Here is a 15198-nt window from a genome sequence, read left to right as displayed (position 1 = left end):
CTCCCAAAATGGAATCTAATCAAACCTCATCCTTTCCGCCTCTGAGAAGCGGGCTGGGTTCCGGGAACCCCAGAGTCTGTGCCCATGGCCCATGGAGGAGGGGCCAGCGGTCTGAGGAGCCTCCGTCCCCTCCCCCAGCCCCACTTTGCGTGGAGACCTGACTGGATGTCCCTTCCCTGTCCCCCCAAGTGCAAGGAGCCAGCAGATGCCCCAAACAGCGACGCCCTGTCCTCGTCCAGCGGCCTGCTCCGCCTGCTGCTGCACGGGGACCTCTGCTCGGCCACGGGCTCCTCACTTTCCAGGAGCCAGGCCTCTGCCACCTCCTGTTCCCTGGGCTCAGGTTCCCTGGGCTGCGATGCGTCCGGAAGTGGGCCAGGTATGTGGGGGTGCCAGGAGACCTGAGTGGCATGGGGGGCGCAGTTGACGTGTGTTTGGAAGACCCCCACGTGACACACCTGGGTATCCTTGGCTTCTGCATCCGAGGGCGCCAGTCACCCCAGAGTCTCAGGCTGCCGCGTTCAGGGCCCAGTGTCAGGGTCCTGACTGGGCGGCTTCCGGCTGCACCCCGAGCGGCTCCTCGGAGCCTCACATGCGCCACGGGGCTCCTCCTCCTGCCCTGTGGCCAGACCCGGTTCCCTCTGTCACCTGTTACTCCCCGTGTCGGTGGGCGCAGCAAGCCCCGCACCCCTGTCCCTGGCTGGGCTGTCCCTGGGGCTGCCCGCGTGTGCCGGGAGGGCAGGCAGTGCTGACCTGTCCTGAGTGGCTCCCCTGGCGGGCGCTGGCATGTAGCCTTAGGCGGTACTGGCCAGGGTGGTGCAGTGTAGCCCAGGGCTGCCCTGCGGGAGCAACACACACACATGTCCCCAGGCTGTAAGTGCCCCGCTTCCCTCACCTGGGCAGAGCCCCCTTCCCCTGGGAGGCCAGGGAGGGGAGAGCGCGGCCTCTTAGATGGGGGCCCCGCCTGGACTCCCCCGGCCTCGCCAGCAGAGTCACCTCCATGGTTCCTGCTGATACCCGGTCTTTAAATGATTTTTAAATTATCATCCAGACAATTGGACGGTTGGGAAAAGAGAAGGGACAATCCCCCGACACACGCGGTAGCTGCCCTCCCCTTACAGGGCCCACTCGAGTTTGAGGTCGTGACCTGGGCACTCTGTGTTTTAAAGGCAGCAGCGACACGAGTCACACCAGCAGGTATTTCGGAAGCGCGGACTCTTCGGAGAATAACCCCGGAGCAGCAGTGAAGGCGGTGGTGGGCGGGCCTGAGCGCCTGCTCAGGTGTGTCCTGCAGGACCCCGTCTGGCTGCTGGCGGCCGACACGGACGACAGCGTCAGGATGACCTACCAGATGCCTGCACGGTAACCGCTCGCCCCTCCTGGGACCGTGGGAGGCTGGGCTCGGATCCCGCCTAACTGTGAGGCCAGAGGACTTCCCCGAGCCTTACCTCAGACGGAGTGGGGGGCACCACTAGAAGGGGCCCCTCCAGGTGGCTGGCCAGCCGCACGGAGCCCTGTGGAGGCCCTGCTCCCGGCCTCCAGGACCACTGCTCCAGGGACCCTCCAGGCTGTCACTTGCCGTGTACAAAGCACTTGTGCCAATGTCATCTCTTTTGCTCTGCTGCCAGTAACCCTGTGTGGTCAGCGGTGTGTGTGTGTGTGTGTGTGTGTGTGTCTGTCTGTCTGTCTGTCTCAGAGATGCAGAAACCAAGAGTCAAGGTGGGTGACTATCCCAGGCCACCAGCTGCTCTTTAGGGAGCCTGGTCTGTGCCTCAGCTCTGACCACTGCAAGGAACCGGGAACCCATTAGGGTCCCTGACCCTGTGCAGTGCCCCTCGGTGGGGGTGATTAACCCCGAGGCTCAGAACAGCCAGGGCTCTGGGCCAGGCCAGCCTGGGGCTCCGTCTCCAGGGCAGGCCAGGGTAGCAGGTGGCAGGGAGGGCTTGTCTACTCTCCACCTTACTGGTGATCACCACCTCACTGGTGAGAAGCTCCCAGGTGCAGAAACAAGTGTCTGCAGGTACCCCAGCTCCTGTGGCTGATCTAAACTAAAATTAAAACCAGAACTTGGTGTATCGTTTTCATAGAAAAACTACAGATTATTTACTAGAGAGATTGTTACCTCAAATAGGGAAATTTAAGTGGAAAGGAAAGTTAAACAAAATCATCTAAAATTGTATGAGTAGGACTTCCCTGGGGTCCAGTGGTGAAGACCCCACACTTCGCCTGCAGGGGCCACAGGTTCCGTCCCTCATCAGGGAAGATCCTCTATGCTGAGGAGTGTGGCAAAAAAAAAAAAAAAAAAAATTACATTAGGATAAATTAACCAATTAAAATAAAATTATGTGAATAGTACTGGACGTGTTGGTAGAAAATGAGCATATACTTTAAAAAGGGATAACCCTTGAGGCATCCTAAAGCTTCCGTGTTTCTCAATCTTTTGTAAAGAGACTTACAGACAGTCCTGCAGGAGGACAGGGAGAAGCTGAAGGTGCTGCAGAGGCTCCAGCCCAGGTTCACGGACGTGCAGAAGCAGGAGCTGCAGGACGTCCACCCATGGATGCGGTTGGGCGGCGTGCCCACGGCCATCAACGTGGCGGTAAGCTCTGGGACACAGGACTTCCTGACAAGGCGTTCAGAGGCGCTGTGATGAGAACGCCCGGCACTATCTCTGCATCTGTTTTGTAGGTTTAAAACTTTGAAGATTAAATAAGAGCATTAAAAGAAAAAAAAAAAAAAAACCCATGACACTGTTAGATGTCCTTCAAAGAACTTCCTTCCAGTGGCTTTTCAATGCTGTTTCCAAAAATGTCTCCAGAATGTCTAATCTCAAGCACATGTTGAAATTTGAAAATCTTTTGAGTTGTCTTCACAATTAGAACACAGACCACTTCTTCTATCCTAAACCCTCAACATCCATGTAGACCATAAGAAGCAGGGGACAGCAAGCCCTCCTCGCACTCTGAGCGGCTGCCCCCAGCTCTGTCTGTTCCTTCTTGAGGGTGTCTCTGTACCCCAGCTCCCTTCCCCTGCTCACTTCCCCAGTATGGACACAGCCAGGCTCCGGGGTGCCCGGCCTTCTCAGCGCACACTGCCTTGGCATGGTCAGCTCCCGCCTCCGCGTGGGAAGCGGCATCTACACACCAAGCCCTGCCAGCATCCACCTCTGAGGAACTTCCCGGGTTTGCCCAGAGACGACCTGCCCAGCCACTCTTCCCGCCCAGTTAGTTCAGTTCAGTCGCTCAGTCGTGTCCGACTCTTTGCAACCCCATGAATCGCAGCACACCAGGCCTCCCTGTCCATCACCAGCTCCCGGACTTCACCCAGACTCACGTCCATCGAGTCAGTGATGCCATCCAGCCATCTCATCCTCTGCCGTCCCCTTCTCCTCCTGCCCCCAATCCCTCCCAGCATCAGAGTCTTTTCCAATGAGTCACCTCTTCGCATGAGGTGGCCAAAGTACTGGAGTTTCAGCTTTAGCATCATTCCTTCCAAAGAAATCCCAGGACTGATCTCCTTCAGAATGGACTGTTTGGATCTCCTTGCAGTCCAAGGGACTCTCAAGAGTCTTCTCCAACACCACAGTTCAAAAGCATCAATTCTTCGGCACTCAGCCTTCTTCACAGTCCAACTCTCACATCCATACATGACCACAGGAAAAACCATAGCCTTGACCAGACGAACCTTTGTTGGCAAGGTAATGTCTCTGCTTTTGAATATGCTATCTAGGTTGGTCATAACTTTCCTTCCAAGGAGTAAGCGTCTTTTAATTTCATGGCTGCAGTCACCATCTGCAGTGATTTTGGAGCCCCCAAAAATAAAGTCTGACACTGTTTCCACTGTTTCCCCATCTATTTCCCATGAAGTGATGGGACCAGATGCCATGATCTTCGTTTTCTGAACGTTGAGCTTTAAGCCAGCTTTTTCACTCTCCACTTTCACTTTCATCAAGAGGCTTTTTAGTTCCTCTTCACTTTCTGCCATAAGGGTGGTGTCATCTGCATATCTGAGGTTATTGATATTTCTCCCAGCAATCTTGATTCCAGCTTGTGCTTCTTCCAGTCCAGCGTTTCTCATGATGTACTCTGCATATAAGTTAAATAAGCAGGGTGACAATATACAGCCTTGACATACTCCTTTTCCTATTTGGAACCACTCTGTTGTTCCAGGTCCAGTTCTAACTGTTGCTTCCTGACCTGCATACAGATTTCTCACGAGGCAGGTCAGATGGTCTCGTATTCCCATCTCTTTCAGAATTTTCCACAGTTTATTGTGATCCACACAATCAAAGGCTTTGGCATAGTCAATAAAGCAGAAATAGATGTTTTTCTGGAACTGTCTTGCTTTTTCCATGATCCAGCGGATGTTGGCAATTTGATCTCTGGTTCCTCTGCCTTTTCTAAAACCAGCTTGAACATCAGGAAGTTCACAGTTCACAGATTGCTGAAGCCTGGCTTGGAGAATTTTGAGCATTACTTTACTAGCGTGTGAGATGAGTGCAATTGTGCGGTAGTTTGAGCATTCTTCGGCATTGCCTTCCTTTGGGATTGGAATGAAAACTGACCTTTTCCAGTCCTGTGGCCACTGCTGAGTTTTCCAGATTTGCTGGCATATTGAGTGCAGCACTTTCACAGCATCATCTTTCAGGATTTGGAATAGCTCAACTGGAATTCCATCACCTCCACTAGCTTTGTTCGTAGTGATGCTTCCTAAGGCCCACTTGACTGCACATTCCAGGATGTCTGGCTCTAGGTCAGTGATCACACCATCATGATTATCTGGGTCATGAAGATTTTTTTTGTACAGTTCTTCTGTGTATTCTTGCCACCTCTTCTTAATATCTTCTGCTTCTGTTAGGTCCATACCATTTCTGTCCTTTATCGAGCCCATCTTTGCATGAAATGTTCCCTTGGTATGTCTGATCTTCTTGAAGAGATCCCTAGTCTTTCCCATTCTGTTGTTTTCCTCTATTTCTTTGCATTGATTGATGAAGAAGGCTTTCTTATCTCTTCTTGCTATTCTTTGGAACTCTGCATTCAGATGCTTATATCTTTCCTTTTCTCCTTTCCTTTTCGCTTCTCTTCTTTTCACAGCTATTTGTAAGGCCTCCCCAGACAGCCATTTTGCTTTTTTGCCTTTCTTTTCCATGGGGATGGTTTTGATCCCTGTCTCCTGGACAATGTCACGAACCTCAGTCCATAGTTCATCAGGCACTCTATCTATCAAATCTAGGCCCTTAAATCTATTTCTCACTTCTACTGTATAATCACAAGGGATTTGATTTAGGTCATACCTGAATGATCTAGTGGTTTTCCCTACTTTCTTCAATTTAAGTCTGAATTTGGCAATAAGGAGTTCATGATCTGAGCCACAGTCAGCTCCTGGTCTTGTTTTTGCTGACTGTATAGAACTTCTCCATCTTTGGCTGCAAAGAATATAATCAATCTGATTTCGGTGTTGACCATCTGGTGATGTCCATGTATAGAGTCTTCTCTTGTGTTGTTGGAAGAGGGTGTTTGCTATGACCAGTGCATTTTCTTGGCAAAACTCTATTAGTCATTGCCCTGCTTCATTCCGTATTCCAAGGCCAAATTTGCCTGTTACTCCAGGTGTTTCTTGACTTCCTACTTTTGCATTCCAGTCCCCTGTAATGAAAAGGACATCTTTTTTGGGTGTTAGTTCTAAAAGGTCTAGTAGGTCTTCATAGAACCATTCAACTTCAGCTGCTTCAGCATTACTGGTTTGGGCATAGACTTGGATTACTGTGATATTGAATGGTTTGCCTTGGAAACGAACAGAGATCATTCTGTCATTTTTGAGATTGCATCCAAGTACTGCATTTTGGACTCTTTTGTTGACCATGATGGCTACTCCATTTCTTCTGAGGGATTCTTGCCCGCAGTAGTAGATATAATGGTCATCTGAGTTAAATTCACCCATTCCAGTCCATCTTAGTTCGCTGATTCCTAGAATGTTGACATTCACTCTTGCCATCTCTTGTTTGACCACTTCCAATTTGCCTTGATTCATGGACCTGACATTCCAGGTTCCTATGCAATATTGGTCTTTACAGCATCTTCCCGCCCGCTCCAGGGCAACTCCGCACCACCCCACTTGTTCAGACCACGGGCCTGGACTCCCCTCCTCTCATACCCTCATCCAGTCCACCGGCAGGGCACGCTAACCTGACCTTCCAGGGGGATGGAAAGCAGCCGCTCCCCATCGCCTCCAGCTGCTGCTTCAGCAGGACTGTCAGCTGCCTTCTGCTCCCCAGCCCTGCGCCCCTCCTGGGGTCTCCAACCCATGATCACAGGCAGAGGAAAGTGCCATGAAGCCGTTAAACTGTGTCGCCCCCTCCCCACAACCCCCGTCCCCGTGCGTTCCCTCCTCTCTGGCTGTTCCCTGAAGACCATCACGAGGCTCCTGCCCCAGGGCCTTTGTACCTGCCCTGCCCTCTGCTTGGGATTCCCCTCTCCTCACACTGACACACGGCTCACTCTGGCTTACTTGTCTTTTCTACATACAGGTGTGTTATTGATCTACCGTCACTGTGTGTGTATGTCGCTCATTTGTGTCCGACTCTTCTGTGACCCCATGGACTGTAGCCCTTCAAGCTCCTCTGTCCATGGGATTTTCCAGGCAAGAATCCTGGAGTGGGTGGCCATGCCCTCCTCCAGGGGCTCTTCCCAGCCCAGAGATCGAACCTGGGTCTCCTGAATTGCAGGCAGTTTCTTTACCATCTGAGGGACCAGGGAAGCCCCGGTTGATTTACTGCTGCACAACAAATAACCCCCAAACTTAGTAGATTAGAATAAGAACCGTTTATTCTCTCTACTGTTTCTTTGGGTTGGAACTTAAGAGCCGCTTAGCTGGGTGGTTCTGGCTCGGAGCCTCTCCTAAGGGTGGAGGCAAGATAATGGCTGGGCTCCTGCCTCTGGGGGCAGGACCGGAGCTGGGGGATCTGCTTCCGAGGGGGGTCCCTCCCATGATGCTCGTGGGGACTGGCTGTTGGCAGGAGGCCTCTGCTTCTTGCCGTGTGGATCTGACCATGGCACTGCTTATGTGTCCTCGGGACAAGATCCCAGCCTCCCCCAAGGGCATGGGGCCGGGAGGCTGGGGTTCTGTGACCACCTGCATCAGCTCCACTTCGTTAGAGGCATGTCAGCGTCCAGGCCTCCACCTTTGGAGGAAGAAATGTCAGAAACCTTGTGGGCGCATTTTAAAGCCACTACCGCTGCTGTTGGCGGCCTTTTCTGAACGTCGACTGTAAAACGACACGGGCCTTGTTCCACGTCAGCCCAGCACCTCCTGTCTTATAACACACCTTGGAGCACCTCTCCTCCGGCTACTAGGAGATCTCCAATGGGATATGGATTTTCCTCTCTCTTCACTGATGAATCCCGGTTCTTAGAACGAGCCTGGAACACAACAGATGCTTAACAGATAGGTGTTCAACAGGGGGAGGAACAAATAAGTCAGTAGCTTGTTGGTGTCCCATTTTACAGATTAGAAAACTGAGGTCAGAGAAGGTAAGTGCCACTCCAGGTCACACGGGGAGGAAGAGCTGGGAGCAGGGCCTCTGGCTGATGCCCTCTGCCTCACTGTGCAAAGCTGCCTCTCAGATGAGGTTCCCAGGGGACTCGGATCGGGGACCCCTTGGGAAGAAGCAAGTGGGGGTCCCAAAGCCCAGCGGCGCCTCCTCGCCTGCCAGCAGCCTCATGGCAGACACCTGGTCACCTGCGCCTCATTCAGACTGAACTGTTTGTACCAAAGATCTCATTTTTGCTACCGATTTACATTTTTCTCTTAAGGGATGTGTTTACTGTGAAAACGAGGCAGAAGACAACCTCTGTGTGTCATGTGAGGAAGACATCCCGACACCAGGGCTCAGCGAAGTGACAGAGACCAAAGAGGAGGAGAGTGGACCCCCCGAGGCCCAGAAACGAACGGCAGGCGCAACCCACTTCCCCAGGGCGGCAGCGCCGCCAGTGACGTCCGCTTGCAGGTGCTCTGAGGGGGGGAAGGCTCTCGCGCGTGTCTCCGGTGAGACGGACAGATATACTTTCGTGGCTTTTTTTGTTTTAGAAAAAAACCCATAGTTTTCTGAAGGGGTGATTTAAAAGTATAGAGACATTTGCAAAGAAATGCTATTTATATTTATGAATAAAATACAAATATAGGGTGTAAGGGGACAGGGGAACGAGACCTTCACTAACTCGAGAAACACTGCCTGCCTCTTTGTGTCGGGAAAGCAGCTGAGCGCCCCCAGGAGTCCTCGGACGGGCCGTCCCGGGTCTGCTGGCTCCCGTGGCCTGTCCCAGGCGTGGCCCAGGCTGCGCCCACCAGCCCGAGGGTCCCAGGGACTCCGCGCTGAGGAGCAGTGGTCCAGGGCTCGCCCAGCGTTTGTGTTTGTGTTTGGATCAGATCAAATTCTGTCCTCTCCGGGGGCAGCTTTTTCTCTGAAATATTTAGTCAGACTAGATGTTTTTGAAACCCACCAAGTGGAGATCACAGCCTCTGCTTATTTTCTTTCAAAAACCTCCTTTTCAAAACGTTTCGCATTAAATGATGTAGTTTGACAAACCCACCGCTTCAGCTCCCAGTGCAGTGCAGCAAACGTTTCATCTGACGGAGTGTACGTCCAGGGCGAGTAAAGTCGAACTGCTTGCTCCAGATGAAAGAAGCCGACAGGTTCCTGTGACCAGCCCCACCATGGAAATTACACATCCTTAGAAACATGATGCACACCCTTCTGGGTGTTGCTGCATCATCCGTGCATCCTGTTCAGACCAGGATGGCCCACGTATCAGTGAAAACATGCTGCTGGTCATCCCCTTCTTGGCACTTGGCCCTCCTAGCCAGGCCGTGACCGCCACGTTTGGAACTCAACGCGTGTTGATCCATCGTTGGCACTTCCCAGGCGTCAGCTCTGGCCCAGCCAAGCCAGCCACTCCTCCTGGCTGAGCTGGGCGCCGAGTGTGTGTTTCCCAGGGCGCCCGCACCTTTTCATGAGCCTTGGCTCACTGATGCCGCTTCCGGTCTCTGCGGTGACGTCCCCTGCTGCCGCTGGCACTTTCAGGTAAACAGGACACCCGGGAAAGAGTGAGACCAGACTGCTCACCTTTTTGCAAAACCTCATATCGCATCGTATATCCCAAAGATAGCTTAGAAAAAATGTTATACTGGTCCCTGGAGTGAATGAGAAGCTGCCCGTGAAGAAACGATTGACTTACAGTTGCAGAGTCTGTAGCAACTTCAAAGAAAGCAGCTTTTCCCCCTCTGCCCATCCTTTGATGGAGAAGCAGCTCCTAGAATAGGTGAAGCCTCCTTGTAATCCAGTTGGTTTTCATAGTGAAATTATTTTATGCCTGAATATCAATCTTACTTTTCATAAATGCAAAAAGTTTAATTATTTTTTTAAACGTAAAAGCAAAAGCTTCAGATCCCCGAGGCGAGGTGTAGTCTGTGAGTGTGTGTGGAGATCAGATGCTACAAACTGCTTCTTGCCTGAGTCAGATCATCAAGGGACAGTCAAGGTTGCATTGACTTTACCTGAACTGCCAAAAGGTTCTCTCCTGTTACTGAATGTTTACCATCAGCATTATCTTACTGTTTATGTCTGTTCGTTGATTAAGTGCCGCGTAGCTTCGGCGTGTGCTGAGAAGTGGACAGTACGAGCAGCTTGTGAAACCGTTTACATGGTGCCAACACGCGTCCAGTCTTGTTTTCTCTAGTGTGAGTGCTTACATGGGTGTTATCAAGACTTCTTCTCAATTTTAAACTGAGCCTTCTTTTTAATATATTCCTGAAAAGGTATGTAAATAAGCTCTCAGAGTCTGTGTAACAATACGTCAAGCCTTGCCGGACAAGTGGTTTGTTTATGCTCAAGCCAGACTTTCTTCACCCAGTGCAATATGTTTGTTGGACTGCTTGTGTCTTTTTATGACTTTTTTGCCTTTTAGAAAATTGGTAAATAAAGCAAGTATATTTTTATTTTGTATATTTTTAATATAGCACAGAGAAATAGGAGCCTGAGTTCGGTTTGTTTATTTATTTTCTGCACGGTGTGTGAGATCTACTTAGTTCCTGGACCAAGGATCAAACCTGTGCCTCCTGCAATGGAAGCAGATTCCCAACCACTGGATCACCAGGGAAGTCCCTATTTTTATTTCTGTATTTTTAATAGAGCACAGAGGAATAGGAACCTGAATAGAGACAAAGATTATCAGGGGCTTTTTCTAAGACGAACCCTAGAAATTCTGCTTTAGGAACTATTCTGTCTCCAAGGCGCCCTCACCTCTTCCCACGCAGTGTGCCTTTTGCCGACCCCCTCCTGTCGTGTGTGTGTGTGTGTGTGTGTGTGTGTGTGTGTGTGTGTGTGACACGCAGCCCCCACCCCAGTGAACTCCCTGTAGTATAGTGTCAGTCGCTCAGTCGTGTCTGACTCTTGCGACCCCGTGGACTGTAGCCCGCCAGGCTCCTCTGTCCGTGGGATTCTCCAGGCAAGAATCCTGGAGTGGGCTACCACGCCCTCCTCCAGGGGATCTTCCCAACCCAGGGCTCAAACCTGGGTCTCCTGCGTTGCAGGCAGACTCTACCACCTGAGCTGTAGGGGACTCCCTGCTGTAGATCTAATCCTGGAGTCCAGCCCCTCCACGATCTCTCACTCACAGATGGGGAGTAGGGCCACTCAGCTCAGCCCCTGGTACTCGCAACCGCTCTGCGGTGAACCCGGGCACCTGCTCCTCTCTCTCCCCGTCTGCTCTGGGTCATCTGTCCCACCGGGGCTGGCTGCCTGCACACTGGCCCAGGGCTGAAGGCAGCAAGGTCAGAAGGATCTGAGGTCAGACGGGCCTCGTGTCTCCACCAGAGGTGACACAGGCAGCGAGGCACAGTCTCCTCCCGCCCCACCCCCGCGCCTCCTCCCGCCCCTCCCCACCCCGCGCCTCCTCCCGCCCCTCCCCACCCCCGCGCCTCCTCCCGCCCCACCCCACCCCGTGCTTCCTCCCACCGCAGCGAGACCTTGCAGGGCCTGGTCAAAACAGTGGGGGCTGCTTCTCCCTACCTCCCACTTCATTCCAGACCATGTCGTGGGTCCCAGACCTGGTGCCTAGCCTTCCCGAAGCTCCCTGAGCAGGAGGAAGGCTCAACTCTCACCTCCCGTCCTGGCTGCCTGGATCCAGGTGGTGATTGGGGGTGGGGAGGCTAAGTCCTCCCAGTGGACCTAGAGGCCTCTGCAGACTGCCTCAGTGGCCAGATGTGGAGATCCGCCTGCTTCACTGAAATTCTGAGAGACTTCAGGGTGTTTAGCTGCGTTTTTATCCACCGTTTAATCCCAAGGGCACCCCTCCCCTTTATTTCCAAACCAAAAGGAGCTTCTCCAAGCCACTGGGCTGATTGCCCGCCAGGGGCCTGGACATCCATAGGCTGGCCACCGCCTTTGTTCCCTGCGGATTTTATGGCTTGCCACCCCTGCCGCTAACCGGTCCCCCTGTGGCCACTGCTGCCCTGCCCAGCCTCTGTTGGGCTCTGTCTTTGGATATGGGGATCAAAGAGCCCAAATGCTCAGGAAGTCTGTGCTCAGGCAACCTTTGAAGGTGGGCTCAGTCCAAGCGACAAATGGCAGGAAGTGGGTCTGCTAGGGGAGGCCATGTACAGGGAGAGAGAAAGGGCGTGCTGGTCCTGAGATGGAGCAGCCGGGTTTCTGGGAGGGAGAGGCCAGGCACGCCAGCCAGTGGACCCACTAAAGGAAACTGAGGCTGGCTTCAAAGATGAGGCCTTGGGTAACTTCTGGTCTAACCGGAAGGATTTTGCTGGAGGAGGATTTTGCTGACTCACACATCACACCCTACTCTGTGGTGCTGGTTTAGTCGCTCAGTTGTGTCCAGCTCTTTGCAACCCCATGGACTGTAGCCTGCCAGGCTCCTCTGTCCAGGGGATTCTCCAGGCCAGAATCCTGGAGTGGGTTGTCGTTTCCTTCTCCAACCCTACTCTATACTTCTGCTTTTTGTCCCAAGGCGACTCAGACTGAGGCATGTCCCAGGACTGAATTCTCCTTCCTTCAATTCTAGACAGCATTCCTCAAGGCCCCCGACCCCATGTAGGATCAGGCTTTGGAGATCCTTAGCCCTTGCTCAGCCATCTCCTGATAGCTGTCACCTGTCCTTTTGTATTTACAAAGTTAGCTTTATATCCCACGACCACCATTGAGCCTTTTTGATCAATCTATAGAGAGACATGAAAGACACGACTTAGTGACCTTCACTCACTCGTAGATTGACTCTAAATCTTGAAACACTGTGAGCCGTATTACCCTGTTGTGATTGTGAAGGAATTGGCTACTGGGCCAGGTAAGTACTAAGAGGTTACATTTCTCTCCTTGGGCAGCTTTTTGTTTTTCCCAGGGTTCCAAGTTGCCTTTCATTTCTTGTTTGCACTGTTGGCCTTTATCACTCTTCCTGAACTTCCAGTTCCCCATCGAATCAGGAAAAGACAGTCTTTTTCCAGAGCCCTTCCCCAGAATCCCGATCATCTTGTTTCAATATAAAGTGCCTATCCTGGAGAGCATTCTAAAATACTCGTTTGATCTTATTCAAACAATACAATCAATAATGGGAGGGCTAAGAGTCAAGAGTGTAAGAAATATCATGGAGTTGGTTTTTCCATATCTGAGTTCCTCAAAGTAGGGCAAACTTAATTGCCCTTCTTGGGCGTGGGGGTGGGATCTTGCTCCCTGGGGTGCTGTCTAAATGGTGAAGAAAAGTGAAGTTCCAGGCCAGCTATGGGCTCTCTCGGGTTCCACTACTCAAGCCCCTCCAGTGCTCTGTCTGGCCCTCCACTAGGAGGGGGAAGGGCAGTCAAGCTTCTGATCAGGCAGGGGAGGATGGGAGAACAAGAGCTAAGCTTTCTCCCCCCGTGGCTTATGAGGGAGACCGGGAAGCACTCAGGGCATTTGGAGGAGAGGAGCAGGTTCCTGCCCGGGGGGGCAGTGCAGGGCTGGGGGTGCATCAGCACCCTGCTCACAGAAAAGCAAAGAGACAGCCAAGTGAGGACCAGCAGAATGGGTGCCCAGGGAGGCCCGGAGTCCCAGAGTCCCTACCCACCTGGGGCTCACAGAGGTGAGCCGGCCTTGCTTGTGCTTAGTTGCTCAGTCATGTCCAGCTCCTTGTACTGATCCCACGGACTGTAGCCCACCAGGCTCCTCTGTCCATGGAATTCTCGAGGCAAGAGTATTGGAGTGGGTTGCCATTCCCTTCCCCAGGGGATCTTCCAGACCGGGGGATCAAACCTGAGTCTTCTGTGTCTCCTGCATTGGCAGGAGGGTTCGTTACCTGCCAAGCCACCTTTGGGAACCATCAGAACTCTCATCAAGCTTGTCCTATTGTGGAGATCCCTCTGACGGGGAACCTGAAGTGAAGTAGACACCGGAAGGGCTGCCAGAGCCATCTGCAGATAGTGGGGGCCCAGGTGGGCGTCTGTAGCCCAGTCCTGCCACCTGGCCACCTGCCGTCCCTGGATGTTTCTTTCCCCTGCTCCCTCCAGCTAGGCTCCGGACGCTCCATCTTCCCTCCCCACCCAAGGCTTCTGCTTCACCAGGCTCTGTGCTGGGGGTTGTGATGGAGTCCTGGTTAGAGTACCCCTAGCCAAGTATGCTTATAACCTGGAGGGGCACAGAACCAGACCCTGACAGTCCCAGTCCCGGGAGGGAAGCAGCAGATCTGGCAAGGGTGCAGGTCCTTCCACCGGGAAGATGGAAACGGAGTTTTGGCCTGAACAGCAGGGAAGGAGCCCTTTAAGGGAGATCCCAGGCGCTCCAGGTATAAGGCTCTCTGTGTGCCTGGTATAAGCCCTGACTGCCTGAAGGCAAATTGGTGTCCCAGCTTTGCCAGGAGAGGGCGTGGACCTAGGCATTCGGCACTGGGGCCAGGCTGGGGTCGCCAGGGTGCCACCCCACCGCCCACACACCCCACCCTCAAAGAGGCCGGGCCGGCAGATGGGCGGCCGGCCCTGGGGGTGGCGGTCGTCTGGCGGACACAGGCGCACCCACCCCCGCGCCCGCCCTGGTGACAAAGCGGCCGAGACAAAGGCGCGGCCAACACCTGTCGCTCTTGGCTGGGCTGCCGCTTTTCTCTGCCGAAGCGGCTGCAGCTGCCAACTGTCACGGGCATCAAGTTACGGGGACCAGACGGCGGCCTCCGCCAGCCCGGCGAGGGGCGGGGGAGGGAGAGGGAGGACTGGGGGGAGAGGGAGCCCAGGGGCTGGGGAGGGGGGCCGGGCCGAACGGAAAGGGGTGTGGGACCAGGGAAGGGTGGGTGGGCAGGGAGGGCAGGATGGGGCAGGGCGAGCTTGGGTTGGGGACTGGGGGTGGGAGGGGGTGGATGGTGAGAACCAGATAAGGTGGGGGAGGGGCGGGGGAGGGAAGGCCTGGCGGCGGTTGGTATATTGAGGGAGGAGAGGGAGGGGGAAAGAAGGAGAAAGGGGGTCGGGGAGCGAAGGAGCCGATAAGGAGATGGGAGGGCGATGAGGACCAGGAAAGGACCAATGACCAGAGAAAGAGGTCCGAGAGATGGAGCTGTTGAGGGCGGGCCTGCGGACCCCGCCCCACTAGGATCCCCGAGCAGGCTGCAGGCGGCGTTGAGACTCTGGTATGAGGACCCACAAGTCCGCTAGAAATGAGAGGGGCCAGGGGCTCGCTCCCACCCCTGCTGCCCTTAAGGCCCTCACCTCCCTGGGACTCTACAGCCTCCCCAGACCGGACCTGTGGCTCCCTCCAGCTTCGGAGACCGCGGTCTTTGCTGTGGCTCTAGCCTCCAGGATCCCAGCACGCGCGCTGAAGGGTCCCCCTCCCGTGGCATCTTAGGTGAAGGAAGTCAAGCGCGAATGGATGGATGAACGGATGGGTGCGCTCCTGCTCGCGCGCGCAGCAGACCTGTTCAGGGTCGGGAGGGAAACAAGCGCACCCGGGGCCACAGCTCTCGTGGTCATCGCCCCCTCGGGTGCCCACAGCCCCCGCCAACGCGGGGGTCGCTCGGAGGCCCAGCTGGGCTTCCCCCTCCCTCCCACCCCGCTAGTCCCCGGCTGCAGGCCACGCCCCGCCAGCTGCTGGCGGACCCCGGCGGCAGGGCCGGACAAAGGGGCCTCTGCCATTGGCCCGCACAAGCAATTGGTGTATTGAGATGCAAATAAGGCGCTATAAAAGGA

The 15198-nt window shown here is 54.0% G+C and overlaps 1 protein-coding gene across 1 annotated transcript in view; it reads left to right on the top strand.

The window, feature by feature from the left end:
- The window catches only part of PER2 (period circadian regulator 2), a 42849-nt gene extending 32825 nt beyond the window's left edge, over positions 1-10024 (top strand). Inside the window, 4 exon segments of the mRNA XM_055586601.1 lie at positions 190-376; positions 1167-1359; positions 2446-2596; positions 7809-10024. Coding sequence (XP_055442576.1) covers positions 190-376; positions 1167-1359; positions 2446-2596; positions 7809-8096 — 819 coding nt within the window. The 3' untranslated portion in view covers positions 8097-10024.
- Positions 10025-15198: the final 5174 nt, after the last annotated feature.

This window comes from Bubalus kerabau, chromosome 6 (genome assembly GCF_029407905.1).
Source record: "Bubalus kerabau isolate K-KA32 ecotype Philippines breed swamp buffalo chromosome 6, PCC_UOA_SB_1v2, whole genome shotgun sequence".
Classification (NCBI taxonomy): Eukaryota; Metazoa; Chordata; class Mammalia; order Artiodactyla; family Bovidae; genus Bubalus; species Bubalus kerabau.
Note: the sequence above shows the minus strand (reverse complement) of the source record. Positions and strands in the feature narration are given on the sequence as shown.